At 40.5% G+C, this 25,254-nt stretch overlaps 1 protein-coding gene and 1 pseudogene across 1 annotated transcript in view; one reads left to right on the forward strand and one right to left on the reverse strand.

The window, feature by feature from the left end:
• Fbxl7 (F-box and leucine rich repeat protein 7) overlaps positions 1-25,254 on the reverse strand; it is a 371,578-nt gene that overhangs the window by 235,518 nt on the left and 110,806 nt on the right. Inside the window, exon 2 of the mRNA XM_036207329.1 lies at positions 20,184-20,273. Coding sequence (XP_036063222.1) covers positions 20,184-20,273 — 90 coding nt within the window. The remainder of the gene's footprint in view (positions 1-20,183; positions 20,274-25,254) is intronic.
• Positions 12,441-15,173, forward strand: LOC118596540 (annotated as a pseudogene).

Here is a 25,254-nt window from a genome sequence, read left to right on the forward strand (position 1 = left end):
AATACTTATCCCCAACCAAGAAAGAAATTAATTAATTGATCATAAAGTTTGGAAGGAGTAACTGAACATACAGGGATCAATTCTGTCTGGGTCTGCTACCTTAAATATGCCTGCTGATAGGGTAGGTAAGAATAACCTTCAGTTCTCAGTCCCATGGGAAAGAGGTGGGGACACTAGGAGCCTAAGGAAACAAATACTAGAAGCAAAGGTGGTAAACACAGAATAGAGAGAGATTATGCAGGAACTTTGCACTGGGTATTCTAACTCCAGGTTTATTAGCAAGCTTCAGCCACAGGACCTCAGTGAAGGCCATCTGTGCGAACCTTAGTAATCATGTCTGCATTGTTCCTTGAGTACTATGAGAAGACCCATGGCTGCACTGTTTTGAGTAGTATGAGGAGGCCACATCTGGTTCTTAAGCAATATGAGCTCTATTTCCTCTGGTGACACAGGAAACACTAAAGACAGGGAAAAGAGTAGTCCCCTAAGACTCTGCTATAGGTTAAATTATGTCAACCCAAAATATAATTTAAATTCTAATTCCCAGTACCTCAGAATATGAGTTTTTTGGAGACAGAACTGCTGTGGAATGTTCTGTACGTCAAATGAGTTGCTCTGATTGGTTAATAAATAAAACACTGATTGGCCAGTAGCCAGGCAGGAAGTATAGGTGGGACTAACAGAGAGGAGAACTGAGAGAACAGGAAGACAGAAAGGGAGACACTGCCAGCCACCGCCATGACAAGAAAGATGTAAGTTACCGGTAAGCAATGAGCCACGTGGCAACCTACAGACTAATAGAAATGGGTTAAGTTAAAATGTAAGAACAGTTAACAAGAAGCCTGAGCCATTAAGCCAAACAGTTTAAATAATATAAGTTTCTGTGTGTTTATTTTATAAGTGGGCTGTCGGGCAGGAGCTTGGCGGGACCTGGAGCAAAAACTCTCTAGTTACACAGAATTGTGGCTGCTGTGATTACAATAGTTAAGATGTGGTGATGATGATTGGGCCTTTAATCCCAAAAGATCTTCATCTATTGGAGATACACAGAGAGAACCATGCCTCAAAGGGCACAGAGAGTAGAGATGACACAGCTACAAGTAGAAGACCATCAACCAGTTAAAAGAGGAAGAACTCTTTTGTATTTTCTAAGGACAAAATGACCACCATCATTCTATTTCTGATGTCTACATGCCAGAAAAGTAAGCAATCTAGTTTGTGGTTCTGTTATTACAGAAGCCCTATGACACAAATGCTGTCTAACACAACAACAATCTGTACAGCTCCAAATAAATGCACAGATGGGGATTCCTAGGGACCTGATAACATGCCCCAAAGATTTTTTCTAAACATCCTAGTATATCTGCCTCTTCCTCACAAAAAAGCAAGGTTTTTCTATAGTACATATCTGAGTGGATCAAAAAAGGGAAAAAAGAACGTGGCAGAGGCAGCAGAAATATCAGAGTTCACCCATGAAAAGCCCTCATTGTGTTCCATGCCCCCCCATTATAAACATCCTGTCCCCCATTTTAATAGACCCAGGTCTGTAATGAATGGGGATACCACTTACTAAATACATGTCATGTACCAGGAAGTGATCAAGTACCCTTTATATGTCATATTGTAACACATCAAATATTATGAAAGACAGAAAAATCTCATCGGTATGTGATGGAATGATAAACACAGCTCTGCCGGTCTCAATAATAGATTCTGACTTGAAGACTAAGAGTCTATGAACTCAAATCCTCAGCCGAGGCCTAAATTTGATATTTCTAGACTAAAAGGAAAGGATGGAATCTATAACTTGGAAAGCCATGAATAAATTATTACAACGCCAGTGATACAGAAGGAATCATAACTCTTTCTCAAGCATTGCCCCTTGGAGTATTTCTTAAGGAGATAGTTTCTTGGTGAACTCAGTACAGAATAAAACTACCTATTAAGAAAAAAGAACCTGTGCCTCATTTCTCAGTTCTTATGGGGAATAACAGGCTAGCCATAAAATAAAGATAATCCTGGAGGACTGATCTTTCTCTTCATCTACTTTCTAGTATCACAAATTATAGAAGATTATTTTCTATAAACATTGTTAGGCATCACTGACATTTAGTGGACTAAAAACTTTGAGCAAATACCATTTTTTTCTAGAATCTGCAAGTAGGTTGGTATGCAAGCTGAGTGCTAGGAAGGATGTGCAAATTCACTTTATGCTTTGAGTTAGGGTTTATGACAGTCATTGTTGCCCACAGAATTAAAGTTGAAGTTAGCCTAGTATGCCAGACAGATAGTTACCTATATCATCACTACTTGCAAGCATTCAACACTAGAATAACTCATCCAAGTCTGACCTCTTCAAATTTTAAAGTGAATGCATGACCCATGGATAATTTTTAAATGCAAGCTCTGAATCCACTGGTCTAAAGTGCATCATGAAAATCAGTTCTCTAGAGGTTCCCAAATGTGATCCAACTGGTCCTCTGATATCACTTTGAATATCTCAGGGTCAGATGACCAACTTCACAAAACCCTTGGCACAACCAATGAACCATTCTGTATATGCAGAAACGACCCTGTCTTCTAGTTACCGTTAGACAACTGCTTCTCATATACTGAACCTAGATCACTCATCAGCTCCTTTGAAACTTTGGAAGATCTTTACTTCCCTGTGCACATCTACTCCTTCCTCTAGGCCTTTTGTGGCTTCTGAATATTATATTCTTCCTAATTATAGACTTAATTTTGTCTTCCTGTCAGGTTTTATCCTGTGAGGGCAAGATTGGTATGTGTCATGTCTCCTTATTCTTCAGGACAGTTGATGAAGAATAGATATGAATGGAGGTTAGGTGAATGGATTAACCAGAAACAGGCTGTGATATTAGACATTTGGATCATTTCAAGATAAACTAGTTCATATTGGTTCTTTCTGTCCTTCACATGTGATTGGTTCAGCATGCTGCCTACTACTCACTTTCAAGATTCTCTTTGAAACGCACCATCACTTTTTGAAGGACCATAATCTAAAATTATGGAGCTCTCCTATGAAAAATAGAACCAAGGAAATGATGCCTTAGTTTGAGGCACTTAGAAGCAGTGATGTGTCTTGAGAAAATTACTATTCTCTCTGTCTTGGCTATGTGGTGGCTATTGTGTTCCCCAAAATATTGTTTTCCCCGAAATAAACATATATGGGGGCTGAGAACAGACAGCCACTAGATACAGAGCCACAAATGATGGCTAGAAAGTGGGAAGAGTAAGCCATAGCAGAAGTTGGGCGGTGGTGGTGCACGCCTTTAATCCCATCACTTGGGAGGCAGAGCCAGGTGGATCTCTGTGAGTTCAAGGCCACATTGGAAACAGCAGCCAGGCATGGTGACACACGCCTTTAATCCCAGAAAGTGAGTCTTTAATCCCAGGGAGTAGGGGCAGAAAAACAAAGATATATAAGGCATGAAAACCAGGCACCAGAGTTAGTTAAGCATTTGGCTGGTTTAGCATTCAGGCTTTGGAGCAGCACAGTTCAGCTGAGATCCATTGGGATGAGGATTCAGAAGCTTGCAGTCTGAGGAAACAGACCAGCTGAGGAACTGGCAAGGTGAGGAAACTGGCTTGTTCTGCTTCTCTGATCTTCCAGTGTTCACCCCAATAACTGGCCTCAGATTTGATTTTTTTTATTAATAAGAACTTTTAAGATTCCCGTTACATGGCTTCTTTTATTTATTTAGTTATTTATTTGTTTGTTTGTTTGTGTGTGTGTTTATTTTGTCTTGGCTTCTTACTTCGAAAAGAGTTATACTAATGCCTGCCTACTTTTTTTTTTGGGGGGGGGTGTGTGAAAAGAGTTAATAGAAGAACCATGCTGAGCATAAGGTGAGTATTACTGAATGATGTCTGCTGTTGTTGCTGTACATTGTACAATTTATTGGCATGTTCCCTCCTAGCGAAAGAACTGTAGATATTTGCCTAAGCTGTTCTGCTTCTTGTCTGGATCACATGCTCCCATAAACATGCTCCTTCACTACCTGTATATGCAACAGTATGCTTTTGTATGTATTCCACTCATCCATGTTCCTTCCATAATGCTGCCCCAAACCATAATGGCCATTACCCTTTCTTCACTGTGCTACAGCCTTTTTATACAGGCTCCATCCTCATAGGAAACCATTCATACTGACTCCAATCTCTGTCCACTGCAAACTGTCATTATTACATGATTGGAATTTCCTTTTCATTCACTTATTTTATAACCTTTCATATCATTACCTTTCCTGACTTCTCTGAGGTAAAATGACCCAGAGCAAATGTCAGATGCTCCTTCTCTATGGAAAGAGAGTTACAGCGATGGAGAAGCTGCCGTCCATCACAATTGCATCTCTTCCCTCAAGCAAGACACAAGGCCACTGTCATGCAGATTAAACACTTAAACAGAGCCCTTCCACTCCCCTTTTCTTCTATAACTATTAAATTATACTATTTCTGATTTCAGACATGTAGGCTTCTGACTAAATATGTAACTCATTGTTTTCATATTATATTCCTGAAAGCCTTTCTATTAGACGTGTCACTGTTGAAAAAAAAAAATCTAATTTCAAAGACACCAGTGCTGATGACTGCAAAAGAGAAGCTGCTGCATGGCTGCATGATTAATGTAAGAAACAAACAACACAGAACTCCAATCAATCACCAGTTACACAATCAAAGAACATGATTTAGCATGACTTCAAATTATAGAAGAACAGATGTAGTGATATGTTTCAATTTAAAAAACACATTTACCGTACACCTACTAATTTTTCAATGATTCCTTGCTTTAATGTTTTGCAACATTAGTCAGTCATAAATTGGTCCCTGTCACTGTAAGAGATCTTGCATTGTTAATGCAATCAGAGAATACTGTATTCTAAAATGAATATGCTGAAGACAGCAACACTTCATGGGGGCTGGCGACCAGAGCTTGGTTGGTAGACTGCACAAAGCCCTGGGTTTAAAACCCAGCATCACATAAATGAGGAGTGGTGGTATGTGGCTGTAATCCCTGTAATGGAGAAGATAAGAAACTGCAAGACAGACTTGGTAATATGAACCCCTGTGTCAAAAAGAAAACAATATTTTATGAAATCATAGTCATGTTAAAGGTATTAACAGACTATTGAAGACAATTATTATACCCAGGTCCTCACTATTACTTTTACTGAATTAGCCCTGCAGCTTGATTCAAAGTGCTTAGCACATAGAGCTCCTCCATGAAGGGAGCCCAGGACACTGAGGAGAGAGAAGGAGGTTTATGTGATAAAATAGGAGGTTGTTCTAAAAGGGAAGCTTCTCTACCTAACAGAAGAAACAAGCATTTTCTAAAAAATACTCTTATCTCTGTATTTATCTTGTTGTAAGCCATAGTTCACAAGCTATTAGTGGCCACACTGAGATTATCAGTCCTCTAGAGAAAGGAAAAACTAAAACAAAAAACAAAAAAAAAAAAACTGAGGGTGAAAACACAGGCTAGCACCACAGAACAAGCACTGCAAACTCTTATCTGGCCCAAAGGCATCTCTGAATGAAACTGGCTGCTCCTCTTACCATCCATTCATACCCACCATGGCAGAAAAAGACGTCTGCCCACCCCAAAGTCCGCAATGTCTCCTCCCTGTTCTTAGAAGAAAATCCGTCTATCTTTTCCATAACTTTGAAGGTGCTATATGGACAGCCCTGTTCTTGATATATATCTCTTCTCTCCTATTACTGTGTCCAAACACAAACATTTCTCAGAAAACTTTGCAGCTCAAGACCAAGTCTCATTTTGGTCCCCCTCCACAGCATCCTGAAGCACATTCTCGCCCGAAGTACTAGAGACAGTTACAAATACATAACCACTGATCACAAAGTAGTGGAATTAATGAGCCCCCTCCAATGTGATTGAATTTGTGACTGACTGTATAATTCCTGGGTCTATGACCACCCACTGGAACATGGCCAACCTACCAGAGACCAAACCCTTAAAGAAAACAGACTCTCCTCTTGGCAGCTATCAATTGCCAATATCTCTGCAGCTAGGGGGTTGTATTTGGTGATCCCCTCCCATCTCTAAGCTGGGATTTGTCTGGCTTGAACCATGAGTTCATATGTGCAACTGCTCTGTTATGTCCAAAAACATAGTTTTGTTATAGTTATCTACCACCTCTTGCTCTTACAGTTCTTCTGTCTCCTCTTCCACAACGGTCCCTGAGCCATGGGAGGAGGACTGTGACATAGATGTACTGTTTATGACTGAGCACCCTACAATCTATTATTCTCTCCCCACTGACCAGCTGTGGGTCTGTGTTAATAGCCATATCTACTGAAAAAGTAAGTTTCTTTGATACGCAAACCAGGTTTAAGAGAAACACCAAACTAGTTAGTTGTGCATGTGTCCTGCTCTAAGGAAATATAAAAGAATATCCTTGTTACTCACTAACACCCCAAAAATCCAACAAGCTTTGAGTATAAAGTCAGTACACCCAGAATTTTTAGCTTCAGAATATGTACAAACTTCTGTGAACAGATGCATCCAGGGGTATCCAGAAAGACTGAAACCTCTCTTCATGAAGTATATTGCTTCTTTATAACTGGCAATGCGGCCCTGTTCAAACAATGAACCATACCAGTGACTGTGGCCATCCAGGCATTCCATCCATGGGACCTCAGTGACCTGGGACTCTCACAGTTTCAAGATGGTTTTTTCCTCTGAAACATGAATAATAGCATCTGTCCCTTTCACTAAATGTCTGTATGCACAGCTAGTACAAAAGAGATTTATGCCAGACTGGCAGAGTGAATACGGGCTGCCACCTCCATCATATCCCCAGGATCATGCTTATAAATTGGGCATGAACTGGCTCATGGACTTAAGATTTCGTGCTTTAAATGTAGCACATTTTTCTGACTCCAGAAAATCTTCTGCTACTACTTCATCCTTTTGGATCAACTTCCTTGAAAGTTGGAAAAGGGATGGGAACTAATAAAAGGTTCTGCTCAATACAAGGAAAGAGTAGAGGTGGCAAAGAACTATTTCCAGCTCCTGATACACCAGCCAGAAAGTTCACTTCCTAGGAGTTCAGGAGAAAAAATTTTAACCATGATGCAGAAACGGCCATTTGATGTAGAATAGCTTAAGGAAGAAGAAGCTGACCTTCCTTCTGAGGATGATGACCAATGCATAGACCTCTCATCAGACCAGCTGAACCAGCTGCTATACAAGATGCTGCTGCCTAAAGGGAAGTACAGCCCATGTACGGGAAGGAGGAGGAGCAGATGTATGATGCAATTCAGGTCTCAGAGGACACAACAGCCTTCACATACAGAGTCTAACCCACAAGGAAGCAGAGCTACCAAGGGATGCCTCTGAGGATCCTGCTGTGGATGATTGATTGATAAATAAAACACTGGTTGGCCAGTAGCCAGGCAGGAAGTATAGGCAGGACAAAGAGAGAAAAGAAGTCTGGGAAATAGAAGGCTGGGTAGAGGAGATACCAGCCTGCCGTCCAGGGGTAGCATGTAAAGGCAGCAGGCAATGCCACGGAACATGTGGCAACATATAGATTAACAGAAATGGGCTGAGTTTAAGTGTAAGAGAATGGTAGGCCTGAGCTAATGGCTGAGCAGTTTAATTAATATGAGCTTCTGGTGATTATTTTATAAGTGGTTGTGGGGTCCATGGGGCTGGGCAGGACTGGAGAAAACTCCAGCTGCAGGATCCAATCACTTTGGAAGCAGATTCTTTTCTTAATTCTTTGGTAAGATTTTTAGGAAAAAACCTCAAGAGTCAAGACTCTGATGATATGGCTGAGGGATGCTTTGAAAGCTTAGATGGCAATGAGGACTTAGGCCTTGAAACCAGGATCCTGGTTCATGATAGCAGCGAGTCCTACATGGCCCAGATAGACCAGAAACAGGAATACAGAAGCACTGGCAAGATCTTCAGCATCCAGAAGCAAGAGAATGAGGAATCTCCATCTCATATTGTAAATAACAATTCAATTGAGGAAGACTCTAGTGTAGCAGACTGCACTGTGGCAGGAGTGGGTGTACCTTGTTGAACTTGGTTACAAATATACTGGAACCGTAAAAGCTCCAAAGCGGGCTGTGCGGGGGAAACCTTCTTTCAGCCTATTTATTACACAGCATGGACATGTGGTGGGAAGCAAGGCTAACCACACTTACGTGGCAGTAAATCAATCATGACATTTTTGTTTCACAGGTTTTTTATTTTGTTTGATTTTCATCAAATGAGGGATTCTGTTGACTTTTATCAAATGATTAAGGTTGTCAAATATTCTGGTAGCTTTGTGGAATGGGTTTACCCATTCATAAATCTGTATAAACCTTATTTCTTTCCCAGAAAAACATCCACAAACTACAGAAAACTGTAAAGGGACCAATGACAGTCATACATGAAAGAAATGTAGCAGCGAATGCCTGGCTTGTTCAGTGACCTGTGACTGTCACAACCTGCAGTGATCATATCTGGACATTACCAAAAGTTGACCTGAGATAACACACCCATACAGAAATCAGATCTTTAATGGCTCAGCAATACAGCTTTGTGCCCAATGAAACTGCTTAATTACATAATACGTGCCAAGAAAGTTTTGTAACGTCCATCATTATAAATCGACAAACTCGATATGGACTGATACCTTGTAAAACACATATTTTCAACTATATTGTTAGAAATAAGATCACAGCAGCAAGAACCCTGTACTTGATTCTTGACTTATGTTGCAAACATACTTCTCTACTATAAGGATCCAGATACCTTCTGAAAATGACTGAGAAGAAGGAAGAGGAGAGATGAGGAGGAGGAGGAGGAGGAGAAGGAGGCGAGAGTGGGAAGAAGGAAGAAAAGAAGAAGAAATGAGGAGGGTGATGAGGGGGGATGAGGAGAGATGAGGAGGAGGAGGAGGAAATGGAGGAAGAAGAAAGAGGAGGGGCAGGAGGAAGGAGGAGGAGGATGGGGAGGATGGAGCAGGAAGAAGATCAAAAAACAGGAAGGAAAGGAGGAGGTAAAGAAGGGGAGTGAGAGGAGATGGGAATGTGGTTCTAGAATATAAGAGTAGCTTTACAGCAAGGAAAAAATGACAGGAGAGGAAAGCGAAAGGTTTTCCATAGCAGTTCTAAAAAGCATTATATGAGAACACTAGCTAATAACTGGAATAATATGAGTTCAAAAGTACACTCAAAGAGTAAAGTCAGTATAAATCACACAGATTTAATGTAAGTTTCACAAAGTAACACAAGTGATAGAAGATACTGCCCCACACAACAGAGGAGAAGCCTAGCAGAACAACTGTATGTAAACTGTAGTTGTGGTGAAGTGCTGGCTGATGGTTTATCTAGAGCAGCTTTAGTTGTATCTGTGAAGACCAAGAAGAAAAGCAAGCGGCCTCGGTGTGTCCCTCACTTATTCCTACAGGAAACCTATCCCACCAACAGTCCTGTGAATATAACAGACTTGACTAAAGATCTCCAGAGACATAGAAAAGTGTCTCGAGCATCTGCTACCCTGATGATGCTAGTGGGGTTGCTGGGGGGATCCTTGGCCCCATAGCTGCATCTTCTCTCAGAGCAGCTATTTCTCTCCCTTCCTTAATATCTCTATCATTTACAACACAAAAATCTCTTCTATGTAGGTTTCTTCAGCCCAGTTATAAGAAGTCACATACTCTACACAGTTGCTAAGAACAACAACCATCCCTTAATGCACCAGGAAATTTACCAGGGGAGACAGCATCCCTTACACACAAGCAGAAGGTCCTGATTGTGTTTCTGATCATTTACTATACACCAGCCTACTTCCCACAGTTCTTCAATCATTGTCAAATTACAATAACCCCTAAACTACATGTAAGCTATTCCCTCTATGCTGTGCACATTTTAAGTCTATAAGTATCTTGGATATAAAAGAACACCTTTTTAAAAACGAAGTGCTTTTTATCTTCTTATTTGTTAGTCTAACAGCGTGGGATGTTAGAAACTTCCCAAGGAAGTGAGTGTATCCGCAGGAAGCTATCTCCAGGCAGAGGAAGTAAACAGGCATGTTAATCTGATGCTTAAGGTCACACTGTGTTCACAGCTGTAAAGGTCAAATACTTTCAAAATCAGATTACTTGTAGTAAGATAATGAGTCCTTCCCTCCCACCTATGCTGTGTCTCCTCTTTTCTGGAAAAGTTGGGGGTTTTTTTAGTGTTAAAATGTAAAGGAAGGTGGACAAGTGAGAGTAGAATAAAACAGAGATACTGTTATTGGTCACTTATCTCAGTAATTATATGAATTTTACTGAGATCCCCATGCAAAGAACAGGCACCTCTGTGAGCCCACTCAATACTGTCAGGCAGGAGAAGTTCTATCTAGAAGCTTCCACTGTCCCCTTGATGGACCCAGGTGGATTTTTCCCAAGTTGTAAACACCCTGCTACAGATGTGACATCTTCCTTTCACAACTGTACCATCCAACCACACAGCAAAATCAAGGCCCAGTCCCCTAGTCCTCTCCTCCGGGTCTAACCCATCCTTTTTTCTGTGTACCTCTGACTCTACCCTGATCTACCCTGAATTACTATTTAACTGCTCCATCAGTATCCTGCCCTTGTCATAAAATTGGATTCCTGCAAGAATCAAACTGAACTATTGCAAGAGATACTCATTTCAGGCTAGAGGGAAAGGAGGAAACTCTGGGATGCTGCAGCGTACACACTCTGTCTAAATGATTAAGTCAAATCCAAAATCTTTTTAAAGATTCTTCAGGGAGAAGAAAATATATTTTAGTGAAGAATTGCCCACTGTGTTACAACTGTATGACCCATGCCTACCATCCATTTTGGATACCACAAGTGCCAATCAAAGGTATTTAAATTTACACCACACTCTTTAATATAGCCCCATTTAATGAAACTGAAGCCACTGAGAAGTCGTATGAACAAAGCCCTCATTAAAACATGCTTAGTTGTATTTACATGAACCAGAATGTTTACCTCTGAAACACATCGATTGCTTATTGATTATTCTTTTTTACAGAAAAGGATAAACTAAGAAGAAGAACTAAATATAAGGTTATTTTAGAAGTGATATTAGGATATCAAAGATCAAAAATAATATCTCTTCACCAAAGACACTAAGAGATCATACTTTGAATATCAGTCTAAAATGGAGTGGGGCGGGAGGAGAGGGGGGAGCTGATTCTCCTTAGAGAGTGGTATATGATAGCCATTCCAGATTATCTAGTTTTGAAGATAATTCCATGATGAAATTACACCAAGTTTGAATCTGAGGGGTGTTTAGGGTTTTATTTCCAAGCTTATATACCAATTTTGTAGATCACAAATTGATGAGTTTCACACAGCTTAGACTAATCCTTGAATGCAAATTGGACATCATGTCTTTATTAAATTGGACACACTGACTCTAATACATGCTCAATCCCCAGAGGTAATTTGTGAAGTGTTTCAGATCTACCTAAACTTCTAATTAGGCAGCAGCTTAAGCTGTAAGAGCAGCTCCATCATGTAGCAATGAACTACTAATTAAATTAGCAGAACACATTAAGCCTCATCAGCTAAAACTTTGCAGTGATTTCCTATGTGATCCTGACACTTTCAGAGATGGTTAAGTTTAAAATTTAATTTTAAAAGCAAAAAAAAAAAATGTAATAATCAGTCATCACCTCCACTTACAGCTAATGGAAGTTCCAAAGACTGCAGCTGATTTCAGAATCTCTAAAGTCCCCATCCAACCTCTGAACTTGAACCCATGTCATTTTTGAACTGTTAGCACTTTAAAGATATTCTTAAATGCCATTATCTTCTTCTAGCTCTTTTCTTTTTGTTCATCTTTCTGTGTTATATGATTTATGTTACTAGCTCCTGCTCTAATTTCACTTGATCTTTAGGCTGAGGTATATTTAATTGAGAACAGTTTCAAAGTTGGTGCTGTGAAATCATTATTTTCTCCTTGAGAACATTTCTAACTAGAGGATAAATAGCCCTGGAGCATGGTTTGGTGAGTAAGAGCACTTGCTGTGTAAACATGAGGACCTCAGTTTGAATTTCTATATAAAAAGTTGGACATAGCTGTGCATGCCTGGAACCCTACCAATAGGGAAAGTAGACAGGTGGATCCTCAAGCTCACTAGCCAGAGTGCCTAGCCCAATCACCAATCTTCTCATTCAATAAGAGATAATGCATTGCTCTGTCTAAGGGTAATAAGGCCATGAGTGATAGAGAAGACATTTACTGTCTTCTTCTGACTGTCACACACACACACACACACACACACACACACAAACAAAACAAACAAACTAAAACGCAGAAACAATAACCCCATGGATCTACTTAAAGGAAAAACATGTCACATATTCCAAATAATTATTCAATACCTTCCTATCATACATAGTTTATAACTACAAGTCATGGATAACTTCAACTGCAATTCCCATTGGTAAGACTCTTTGCTACAATCTGTTCAGGATGTAGTAATTGTCACTTACAAACTTACTCCCAATAGTTTAATGTAAAAGTAACTTGAAATAACAACATTTTATCTTCCAGACATATGGCTCATGAAAGGGTTTCTTTGAATAATATTGGCAATGAAGAAAAAATTATGAGTTGATAAGGTAACTTCTCACATATAATTTCAAATTATATTTTGATAACATCTTATACATGTTAGTCATAAATGTTCAGAGACTACTATGGAAAAATCAGGGGACCTGGGAGAGAAGCAAATTGGAGAGTGTAAGAAAGAATGGTCTGTAAGAAATGTACTCCAAGGACGATATACAAATTATGAAAGGGTAACGGTGACATCCATTACTATATACAATTTACCACATATTAAAAACTATGAGTGAAGAGAATTTTTCAACAATTACAAAACAAGCACAAATAAATTAATCTTGGGATGTTGGGCTCACAGCCCATCCTTGTCACTTAGTAGTTTATATGATTTCAAAACGCACTTACCTTTTGAGTTCCCTTCCTCATCTTTCCAATGGAAGCATCAGTGCCTATCTGTCAAGAGAGATATGATGACAGAGCAACTCTCAATGGTGTCCTGCTCCTGAATGCACTTGGATGCACTTGGTACAGGGGCCTCGGCAATATTGTTTATTGGATGAAACTGGGAAGAAAGCTCCATGAGCAAAGGCTTGCCACCCACGCACAAGGACCTGAGTTCAGATCCCCAGCATCCATGGAAAAGCTGAGTGCAGAGTCATATCCATAGCCCCACAGAGGTGAAGGGGTGACTGAGGCAGGAGAATACCTGGAGCATGCTAGCCTGCCAGCCTGCCTGAATAAGGGAGCTCCAGGTTCAGTAAGAGAACCTGTGCCAAAATGGAAGGTACAAAGTCACTGAGGAAGACAGGCGATGTTGACCTCCACACATATACATATATGTGTACACCCATATACATGTGTACATCCATACCACACACACATACAAACACAGAGTTCACTGACTAGTGACAAAAAGCCTCAAGGGCAAGAGGAACCACCCTGAGTTAAAAGCATGATTTTTCCCTTCCTCAGTGAATCACATTAACTTTGTTTAAGAATACACCCTCAAAGAAGTAGACAGAACACAACACAAGACAGAGTGAATAAACAAAGCCATATGCCGTGGCACATTCGCATCAACCCTTTTTGGTACAGGCCTAATTTGGGCACTGAAAATGTAGGAAACCACTGACTATATAAATAAGTGGGTGGATTTAGGTCCCGGAGAATATCACTACAAATTCTTTGGGAGTCAACTCATGTCACATGCCTCAAACAAAAGATTTAAAATCTCTTTCTCACCAGGACTCACGTCAAGAGGCAATCCCCCCAGCAGTATCAAGGAACTCTGTTCGAAGATGAGTAGTGAAGTCACTGGGAAGGTTAAGGGCAGACTCCGTCCACCTGCCAAAAATCAGGATCCACCTGGGATCAACACCCGTTCTCAAGTCCTTCCACAAGCCTGCCTTGGCCTAGCAGCAAGCACATAATAAACATGCAGAAACAGAGGCAAAAAGAGATTAAATACTACTTCCACCAGCAGAAAATGACAGCTTGTTTGGGAGGGGTTTTTTTTTTTGGGGGGGGGGGGTGTTGTTGTTTTTAAGATGACAGAAGTTGTTGTTATTGTTGTTGTTGTTAGCTGTCATTCTTTTGCTGTAGCTTGTTCAATCCAACATGCTGAATCAAACTCCCACTTGGCAATTTCTTCTCTGGGTTTATAATCTCAAGAAAATCATTTCCTTCCCAGTGTCCCAGGTATTTGTAAATTTCTCTTTCCTATCTTACAGGAGAGTGGGTGAAAAAGCCGAGAAGCCTGAAACAATGGAGAAGAAAACTGCAGCCAGGAAGGCTGGGGGTCCCACTGCCGAAGCAGCAAAAAAGGGTGACCCTAAGGTTAAAAGGCCCAAAGAGAGGAAGCCCCACTGCAGCCGAAGCCCTGTCCTAGTTAGAGGAATGAGCAGGTCCTTCTGCTCTATTCTAGAAAGGCCTTGTATAAAAGGAAATACTCAGCCCAGAAGTCCAAGGTTGAAAAGAAGAAAAGGCAGATGATCTTCAACCCTGTCACAAAACCATGGCAAAAAGAATGGTGATAATTGGGTGGTGATGTTTTGCAAAATGCCTGGGTATTATCCTACCAAAGACATGCCACGGAAGCTACTGGGCCGCAGCAAAATGTGCTTTTGCCAGCACATGAGATGGCTCTGTGCCAATGTCATTCCCAGGACCCTCTGATCACCCTCACCTGGTGCTACACAGGCAAAAGAATGATTTTCCTGAAGCATCTGGGTAGTGGCTGCTACTTCTCACTGGACCTCTTGGCCTTCACAGAGTTCTTCCACATAGAACACACTAAAAGTCTGTCATTGCCACCTCTACAAAGGTCACTATTAGCCAGGTTAAAATTCCCAAACACCCTACTGATGTTTACTTTAAGAAGCAGCAGCTATGCATGCCCAGGCACCAGGAGGGAGAGATCTTCTACATGGAGAAATACCAGTTAGAGCACAGCTGATCAGAACCCTGTGGACCCCCACATTTTGCCCAAGATCAAAGTTGTTCTTCAGCTCAGAGGCTAACTGTGATCTCAGTTCCCTCTGACAAATGGGATGCATCCTCACAAACTGGTTCTAAATTGCTAACAACTCAATTAAACAGTTACATATATTAAGGAGGAAGGAAGGAAAGAACGAACGAATGAACTGGCCAGTCCCTCATAGCCTCAAAATCCTAGGACTGAGCAGATGACTAGCCTCATAACCAACATTTATAAAACAACCACCACACTTGACCAATCCCTGGGAGCAATAGCTGGCGTGGCTGTGTTGAAAGAGAGGCTAGCTGAACTAACTTCATTTTACTCCAGAGCAGGAGAGACTGATCTGTTGAGATGTCACTTCGAAAGCCACATCCTCATGTCATGTGCAAAACTCAGCGTGCTCTCCAGGAGACTTCAGTACCTCACCCAGTCCACTGACACCGCATTAGATGTGACTGCCACTGTTTGCGGTCAAGGCCATTCTTTTTAGGAGAGAACTCTTGACTAGATGGGAATGGCTCCAAAGAGCTGAATATGAATAAGAGCACAACTGGAAGGAATCAGGCTGTGACATGCAAGGATGGAATGCAGATTATGCTGGGAGGGTGAACAATGCCAATTTCCATACTTGCACCTAACTCCCTTCCCCAGAGTAGCTGCTCTCAACCTGTGGGTCGAAACCCCTTTGGTGCACTCACATATCAGATCTCCTGCATATCAGATATTTTCACTACAATTACTAACAGTAGCAAAATTACAATTATGAAGTAGCAATGAAATAATGTTATGGTTGGGGGTCACTACAACGTGAGGAATTGTATTAAAGGGTTGCAACATTAGCAAGGTTGAGAACCGCTGCCCTATAGGACCAGGAAATCATGAGCTTAAAGTAGAATAAGGGGTATAGTGGGCTATAGTGATATTTTATTTGTATTGAAATGTGATTTTATTTGTATGTCAATAAAGTTGCCTTGAGGTCAGAGCAAGCCAGAGCAGAAGCCAAGCTGTAGTGGGGCACACCTTTAATCCCAGCACTTGGGAGGCAGAGCTAGGCAGATCTCTGTGTGTTCAAGGACACAGCCAGCATGGCAGACACACGCCTTTAATCTCAATACCAACCATAGAAGACCTGGAGGTCTGTACAAACAGGCAGTGATGAGGAGGTCATGTGGCTGGGTTTACAACCAATGAGAGAGGAGAACAGAAAGTTTTTAAATAGACAGGACACACAGAAGTAGGTCTCTTGCGGAGAGGAAGAACCGCAGAAGCAGTGAAGGGTAAGGTTTTCCGCTCTTGCTCTGAACTCATGGTTTTTAACTCTGCAATAGGTTCTGTGTTTCTTATTTAACAAGCCAGATACATCTACATTTGGCGCCCAACTCTTCCTGATACAGTTGGCTGTAAAAAAAAAAGCCTGTATCAGTTATCAAGGAGCACTCGGGGCCTCCAGCCATGTCTTAGGAGTGTGTAGCTGAGCCACAAGGAAGATACACACAATGTTTGCAAGAGAACATTTCTTGTGGGTCTTAAATGCCAATCTGCTAAGTGTTATAATGCGTACTATAATGCTAGGACTCGAGAAACCAAGGCAGAGAGACCACAAGTTCAAGGTCAGCCTAATCCACACAGAAAACCTCTAAATCAAAGATTAAAAAGAAGCTTTTTTTCATGAATTTAACACATTGTATTAACAAATATCAGGAAACACATCCTGTGTTGCGCCATCTTGAAGTAGACACTGAACACTGACTGGGAGCAACAGGCTACTCACTGGCTATTTGTCTCGCATGCAAAGCCGTAGCCCAAGAGCAGGTATTACTACTTCCTGCCCCTCTTTCAAAGCTTAGAGTCAGAAATTTCAAGATTTTTTTTTCTTTTTCAATATGTTTTTTAATGTGATTTACACTCAAATCTGCAAAAGCACCAGCTCCTTCTACAACCTTTACCACCATCCAGTTAAAAATCATGGCCATCTTCTCAATGGTTCTCCTTGGGGCTACTTACAGTTAAACTTCCATTAGCACCCTCCACCCAAGTTAAAGGAGATGTGACTATCCTTGTCACTGCACACCATGTTCTCAACTTATACCACCACACGTTATATGGTAGAATCCATGTTTTCTAATGAGGAACATAGCCAGTACCATTAGCTACGTGATAGAGGTCAGACTCCAGTTCACACAGATGTCTACACACATCACCACAAACAACAACAAAAATCAGGGACCAATATAGTACCTTCCATTTCCTCCCCATCCCAGTGATAGCCCAGCACTCCTGTGTGGTGTTTGCAACCCAACTGTTAATGTTCTCAAGAGCTCAGGGAAATATGAATAATATATATTACTTATTGACTAATCAGTCTAGACCCTTAAACTCAGAGTCAGCCTGTGCTCCCGGGAGGCAATGCTGATGAAGTCAGAGGTGAAAAATAAAGAAGGGGCCAACCAACAAACCACTGTAGAAAGTCAGCTCCACTCTCACCAGTTTTCTTAACATGGAACGTTAAACAGTAGGGATGGAGGGATGGCTCAGCGCTGAAAAGTACACACTGCTCTACTGAGTTCAGATCCCAGCACCCACATGTGGTGGCTCACAAATGCCTGTAACATCAGGACCTGGGGGTCTAGTTTTTCCTTTGGCCTCCATGAGCAATTACACATGCATGTGATCACACACACACACACACACACACACACACACACACACACACATACAATTTTCTTTAAATTTAAGGTTAAGCATAATTCTTGACAATGGTGGGGAAAGAGTCAGAAGAGAGTTTTAATGGAGCCCTCTGTCATCTCTGTAGGAAGTGATGCTGGCCTTCTGTTACTCTACCAGATCATTGCCAAGAAGGGTCACCTGGTATTCTCCAGAAGGAAGCCACTCACACAACATCAGGTAAATCCACCTGTGGAGGTCAGAGAATGTACCACCCTAATCATTCATCCTGAGAAGTAGCCTGAGGCCCTGTCATTTGTGTGGGGAATAAATTTGGCCTGGCTTCTCACCATCCTACATAGGAGCATCTGCATGGCAGGCAGCCCTCAAACACACTTCCCTGAAGTAAATGCCCACACTGCCTTTATAGTTTAATATTTTCAATTTTCATTGATCAGAAACACGCAGACAAAATGGATCTTCATTCATTCTTTACACAACTCTTCCCTCCCTCTCAGATAGCAAAGGTTAACACGTTCCTTTTTATTATTTTTCAGCTCTCTAACTGAATGGCATCTTCCACAGATATGAGACCTTCCCCCCTAAGATCTGGAAAGGAACTCCACACTAATTTAGCTCATTCTGTTTCATAAGAACATCAAATTTTCTTAGTCTTTTTCCCCCCTGGTATTATTTTCATAATGTCAAAAATACAATCATGACAAAATGCATAAAAACTTGGTATGGAACCCAATACCTCTCCTTGGAAGGAAAAACAAAAGAAAAGAAAGCTTGAGGTCCCCAGGGTGAATTTCCTTTTTAAACATAGACAGCAACATTTTTAAATGCACAAAATCCTAGAGTCTCTTTTCCCAATTCTTTCAACAAAGCATCTACACTTCATTATTTTCTATGTTTAAAGGGAAAAAGAATAATGAGAAAACATAAACACAGGCAAACACATATGATTTCAAAGTTTATCTCTTTCCATAGACATACAGATGTGGCAAGATTAACTGCCACATATTAGCCGGAAGAACTGAGAATCTCAAAAGGAATTTCTAGCTGAAGAGAGCCCCTCTGGATAAATGGACGTCACTGCACTCTAGGAATGGAGCTGCCAAAAGCAAGTGGCTATAACCAAACAGCGAGGATTGCTCATTGACTCCGCTGAATTTCAAGAATGATCAAATGCCCCCCGTTTAACTTAGCAAGGTGGAAAATTAAAATTGGATTGCTACCTGGCCCTTTGCTGTGCTAAGTAGAACACACTGATCCATCTGCCTTAGGAGCTGCTGACACACAAGAAATAATGCAAGGGTCTAAACACAAATGAATATGATCTAGCTATCCAAGCCACTTACACACTGGCTCGAGGACAATGAGCCCTGAGAAGGTCATTCTGTGCTCCCTGAAGCCAGACAAAACTTACAGAAAGAGAAAAATAATCATGGAGGAAAAGCACCATCATACATCAATCAATACACAGATTCCAATACATATAAACAGAACATAAAGAACTCAAGAGGACATAACGAACTCAAAAGGCCAACGTCAGTCTGTGAGCATGACTCCTGATGTTAAGAGCAGCAGACACTAAGTCTTGAAAACAAAAACTGGACACAAGCTTTCTTAGCACCCTGGACATTTGAGAAAATCAGGATGCATAAAATATGCAAATTTTTAAAAGCCTTCCAGCATTAATGGCACAAAAATGACCTTTGTTGGATAATTAATCTAGAGGGAACTCTTACTCAGAGAGGAAATCATCCATTGTGTTTCACATTAAGACAAAATAATTGGGTCAACTTTTGACTAAAAAATCATAGAAATAATTCTTCACTTAAGTAACAGCTCAAAGCTTCTGGGAAGCAACTGAATTCCAACGTGTACTTCTGCAGAAACAGCTGTGGAATCCTTTATCAGTCGTGGGTAGATGGATGTTCATGTTTAATTGTAATGGCTTTTCACATATCATTTCAATAATGAAACAATGCTTCTTTGCATATCCCAAACTTCAGTGATTAATTCAAGTCTTACACATGTGACCCTCTTGTCAGCATCATCCTGAATTTAAGGAACAACTATTTTGCACATTCTTGCAGGACTTTTCAACTTGTATCAAAAGCTCTCATATCATACCATTTTGCCATACTGGAAAATTGGTATATGATGTCATAGTGGCTTCTTTTGAGTCAGCTCATCACCTTTTTACAAAATAATACCATCTGCCTTAACATTCAGACACTTAAATCCCACCAAATCAACTTCATTGGAAGTACCAACAGACTAGCCAAAGAGAACCTTGGAAGGTCATTGCCTACTCCTTTTTAATAATCTGATAGAGTTTCACGCCATAAACTAGAAGTAAATCTCCCACATTCTCTTCATCTTTCAAACAGTCAGCTCTGTAAAGGGAAGATACAATACGAAGACCAGAGAGGCCTACCTTCACTGGTGGCCACATTCTTCTGGGCTTTGGTTGGCGTGTGATCTGTACTTGAACTCACGTCGGATGAGATGCTTGAGCTGCCTTTGCCTAGAGCAAAACAAGGAAAAAATAGCTTCTGAGTTTTGTAATCGAAGAACTAGACCATGATTTTTACTCAGTCACACACTAGCCACTCATTTCCAAGTAAGTGGCTCTAATATAAAAGCTGGAGTTTATGAAAGGTTTTGACTTATGTATTAAATATCTTTGGGGAAATACCTGACCCACATTAAAATGTAATTAAAGCCCTTTTATAGCATAGCCCTAATTATAAACTCAGACAAGATTATGAAACATGGCCAATGTACAAATATAATCTTATCTTGGAATAAATGTGTCTAACTAAGTACACATGGGGAGCACATCCACTGCATTAACACCACTATACACTTTTCATTTAATAGCACTAGAAATAAATAAATCTCAGAATGAAAAATTACCAGATGAGCAAGAGCTAGCTTGGCTCCACATAGCTCTATCACTTTAAGAACACAAAGTCCACTGTTTAATATATCTTTCTGGAAAATAACAAAACACCAAGTGCATGGATTTTTGGACCAACAGTGGTCCTCAATCCAGGCAGTGTTTTCTATGCAATAATATGCATGTGAAGGCTTGGCATCAATTGGTTGCCATAAGCAGGACAGAGGTGCTACTGGTACCTGGAGAACAGTGGCCAGGGTTGCTGTTAGGTGTCTTAGAATAGACAGGACAGGTACTCCACAAGAAAGAAATTTATAGCTTAAATTTCCGTCATACTTCAGTTGTGATGTTCTGGTCTACCCAAATTTACACACACACACACACACACACACACACACACACACACACATACACACGCACACACACACACACACACACACACACACACACACACACACACACACACATATCCAGGGCTGAGTTTCCACACAGGGGAGGCCTGAGAGCTATGATGGGAGATTTCAAAATGCTCCAATTTACCCATGTCCTTGAGGATACCCAAGATTCCCATCTCCTCCCTGTAATTTAAATATACCTGTAGCACTGTAACTTTATTTAGCACAATACAGCAAGTTTGAGGGGATTTAGCAATGTGACTAAAGTCCCCAAGTTAATAAATCTTTAATTAAGCAAAAGGAAGAATATCTTATGTAGACTGAGTGAGGTGAGTGCTTTGCGGGGGGTGGGGGGGTGTCTGGAGGAAAGAGGACCTTCTGCTGTCCTTGAATCTCAAGCAGTATATGCTAAGGTCAGGGTTAGGCTTGTTATACTCTGCAGGGGAATGAAGAAGAGGACTCCTGATGCCCGCAAAGACTATGATTCTGGCTAATAGTTCGGTTGCAGCTTGGTACCCCGCTGTGCAAAGGACTTAGTGAATGCATACCCAGAATCCTGACCCAACTGTGAAATAACAACCGCACCTCACTTGTGTTATATTTTCCTATGTCACAGTGATTTTTGCAACAACAGAAAGCCCACTAACTACATTAAAGGTGCAATTGTTTCACAAATTATGATAAAAAAAATTTTACAGTGTGCCAAGAAGTACTCTTTTCTAATAATCCGCCCAATGGTATATTCAGGGCATGGTTACTTTCTACCAAATTGTTGACATCCTGAACCCCCAGGACACAGCATTAAGAGATGTAGGGCTTGGGGGTAATCAGATCATGAGAGTGTAATCCTCATAAATGGCATCTGTACCCTTGTCAAAGAGCTCCCTGCCTTCTTCTGCTACATGAAGGTACAATAGAACAGCAGTATGTAAACCAGGGAGCAGGTCCTTAGCAAAAACCAACTGTGCAGGCACCCTAATCCTTAACTACCAGTTTTTAAACTGTAAGGAATATGTTTGATTGCTTACAAGCTACCAAATCTTGGGTATTTTGTCATAGTAGCCCATATGGACAAAGCCAAGTCTGAATGAGTAAGATCATAATCTAATTTCACAGAGTAGAACAGCATAAAGTCTTAGATATAAGCTTTCAGGATTCTGTCTCCTATATTGAAAGTCATGGAAAAATCCAAATTCATGGGTACTACCACCTGAGCAGGCAGGACAAATGGGTGTTTCATATCACAACTGCCTTTAACTCACTGTGATTTAAGGCTCCAAAACAGTTCTGCTATTTAGATTGCTTTCACAAATGCTTCCCTCGGCGTTAAGTGAGATGCTACAGTAACTTTGTTTTGGTTTGGGTCTAATCAACTTTTTGGATTGGAGCCTTTGGTGGTAGAATGACATGGTGAGTCACTTACCTACTTAGAGGTATGTGAACTTGGTCTCTGACCTCAGTGTACATCTCCTTTGCTTTGTAATCTTGGACATCCACTCCCCCCGGCTCTCTTCTATGCTGGAAATTCAGCAAGTATATCTGGCAAGGGAGGTGCTTAAACTGAAAGACTTCTTCTGGCTCAAATTGTTAATGATTCTGAGTCCATTAGATTATTCTTCAAAGCCAAGTAACATAAACACTCCCTTTAACAAGGCAAAAAGGTTATTGTACACCACCTAATACATAGACTTAAATTATTTTAATTATGTTATTCCTTAGTGATGTGCAAATGGAAAACTTATAATAAATTCCATATGTTCTACCTCTGATTCAAAAAGAAACACAAAACAAAATAACAAATTAAGCTCAAAATAATAAAACACATAACATTAAAGAGTAACAGCATTAATTAAATACAATAGGTGATGGTTATTTTTTGCAGAGATTAACTTGCATTTCAAATCTTAAACATTGCCTGCTAAAGACAATGTGTGCCTGGATTGAAGATGTCTCTGCTGCTCTGAGATGTGAGAATTAACTCTACCTGTCCATCACTCCTTGCAATGAACTCAGGAATTCCTTTGGGTTTTTTTGCAGAAAGGGTCTTACTATGTAGCTCTGTCTGGTCTAGAACTTGCTATGTAGATCAGGCTGGTCATGAAATCACAGTGATATGCCTCCCTCTACCTTCCAAGTGCTGAGATTAAAAATGGAGGTGATAGTGGTAGGCTGGGGATGGGGAGGAGGGATGAGAGAAGAAGGGTCTATGGGTGGCATGTATAATCAATAAAAAAAAGTTTTTAATAAAATAGAAATGGCTGTTACCACAAAAAGCAGGGTGTTCTCTCTTACAACAAAGTAGACTATCATCAAAGCTTCATTTGGTCTAATTTCACTGTTCACATCTTCAGGTTCTTGCTTTTCCACACTATCAATCCAAAATCATTGCAGAAAAGTCCTCCCTTAAAAGACAGTCTTACAACAGGACTCCTCTATGCTGTGAAGCCAAGACGTCATGTCCTAAGAGTCTCACTGCATATAGTGAGACTTAACTTATCCATGTCAATGGACTAATTTGTTTTTTGAATACTTGCACACAATGAATAATGATTAATTACATCAGAATACTCGGAGTATCTATCACCTTAAATGACCATTCCTTTGTTTTGGAAGCATTCATTTTTAAACTGTCATCACATTGAAAGTCCAAAGATAATACATGTCTAAGGAAATTCTCAGTCACCACTGGAAATGTATGTATACCCTTCCTATCTTGTAAATGAAGAAAGGGCATAAAGGTGAAGCAACAATGATGGTTATTGGTGGTACCATATGGAGCTGGCTGCAAGCACCTGGATTGTGCAGTGCACCCTCATACTTTAGATATTTCACCACATTAAATATTCACTATGCTCTCAATTGTGCTTCTGAATCTCTTTACTGCTCCTCAAAGAAAATAACAGATTTCCCCATTTGCTAATTATCCCTACCAATATCAGTACAACATCATGGTTGTGATGGACCGCTACTAAATGGTGAGTGTATACATACATTTACTTTGTGCATAAAAAGAGCAAGGATGTCTTGCTCAAGAAACACATTTTGTCCCCTTGAGGGGAAGACTCTCACCATTGATGTTGCATGTTCTTCAATAAGGAGACGTTTTGAAAACACATTAACATCTAATGCATTAATTAAGGAATGCAAGATAACAGGAGCTCAAGTCCAGCTGGTTCTCACAGTTTGAGGTAGTTACATTTTATGATGTGACCACAAATACAAAAGCATTGCTCTGAAAGGTCATAGGAACCCCTGCTCACAACATTTTCACTAACAAATCAATGCAAACCCTGGTTTTAGATGTGTTTCTCTTCAAAGTCAGCATGTTTGATGTGCTTTTGGCTCATTTACATTGAACTTCAGGCCAACAGCACCATAAATCCAGCCTGGATGAGGATAATCTATATGGGACATCAGAGTCTGTTTTTAGGAACGCTAGAAAGCTTTTAAGAACTATGCCTGGGACATTTTAAATGGCAAAATCAGCAAGAGATAGTAGCGATAAATAACATACCAAAAAAACAGACCACAAATGAACACTGGTAATGGCTAAAGGTATGGTACAGTGGCAGATTACTCACCTAACATGTACAAACCCCTAAGCTTGATCCCAGTAATAAAAAAAAAAAAAAAGCAAAATAACAAGAATAACAACACAAAAAAATTGAAGGTGGCCTACAGGAGGAGACAAATGGCAGAGTGTTCCCTCCCTAAACTTCTCATGAGAACATACTCATCAGAAGACAAAGTTTTCATTACCTATGTGCAGGGCTCTGGGTGATCAATACAACATAGGTATTGATTTGGGTGGTTACAGGCAGATGAATTTGAGAATACAGTATCTGTCAATATGAGGCTCGACTACATATCATCATGTATTAAACATGGTTCTACATCTGGTAGCCAGATTTCAGGATGACTATGATGGATGGCATGAAGGATTCGGATTCAGAGTCCAGAAGCTGAAGGTCCTGGCTGTAGGTGCCACTTCCTGTGGTGATATTTTATTTGTGCTGAAATGTGGTGATATTTTATTTGTGCTTTAATAAATAAAGGTTGCCTGGAGGACAGAGGGAATAGCAAGCCATTGTAAGTAAACAAAGAAGTCAGGCAGTGGTAGCACATGCTCTTAATCCTATCACTTAGCAGGCAGGATCTTTGTGTGTTCAAGGCCACACTAGGGAACAGAACCAAGCGTGGTGACACAGGCC

This window comes from Onychomys torridus, chromosome 15, assembly GCF_903995425.1.
Source record: "Onychomys torridus chromosome 15, mOncTor1.1, whole genome shotgun sequence".
In the NCBI taxonomy this organism is placed as follows: Eukaryota; Metazoa; Chordata; class Mammalia; order Rodentia; family Cricetidae; genus Onychomys; species Onychomys torridus.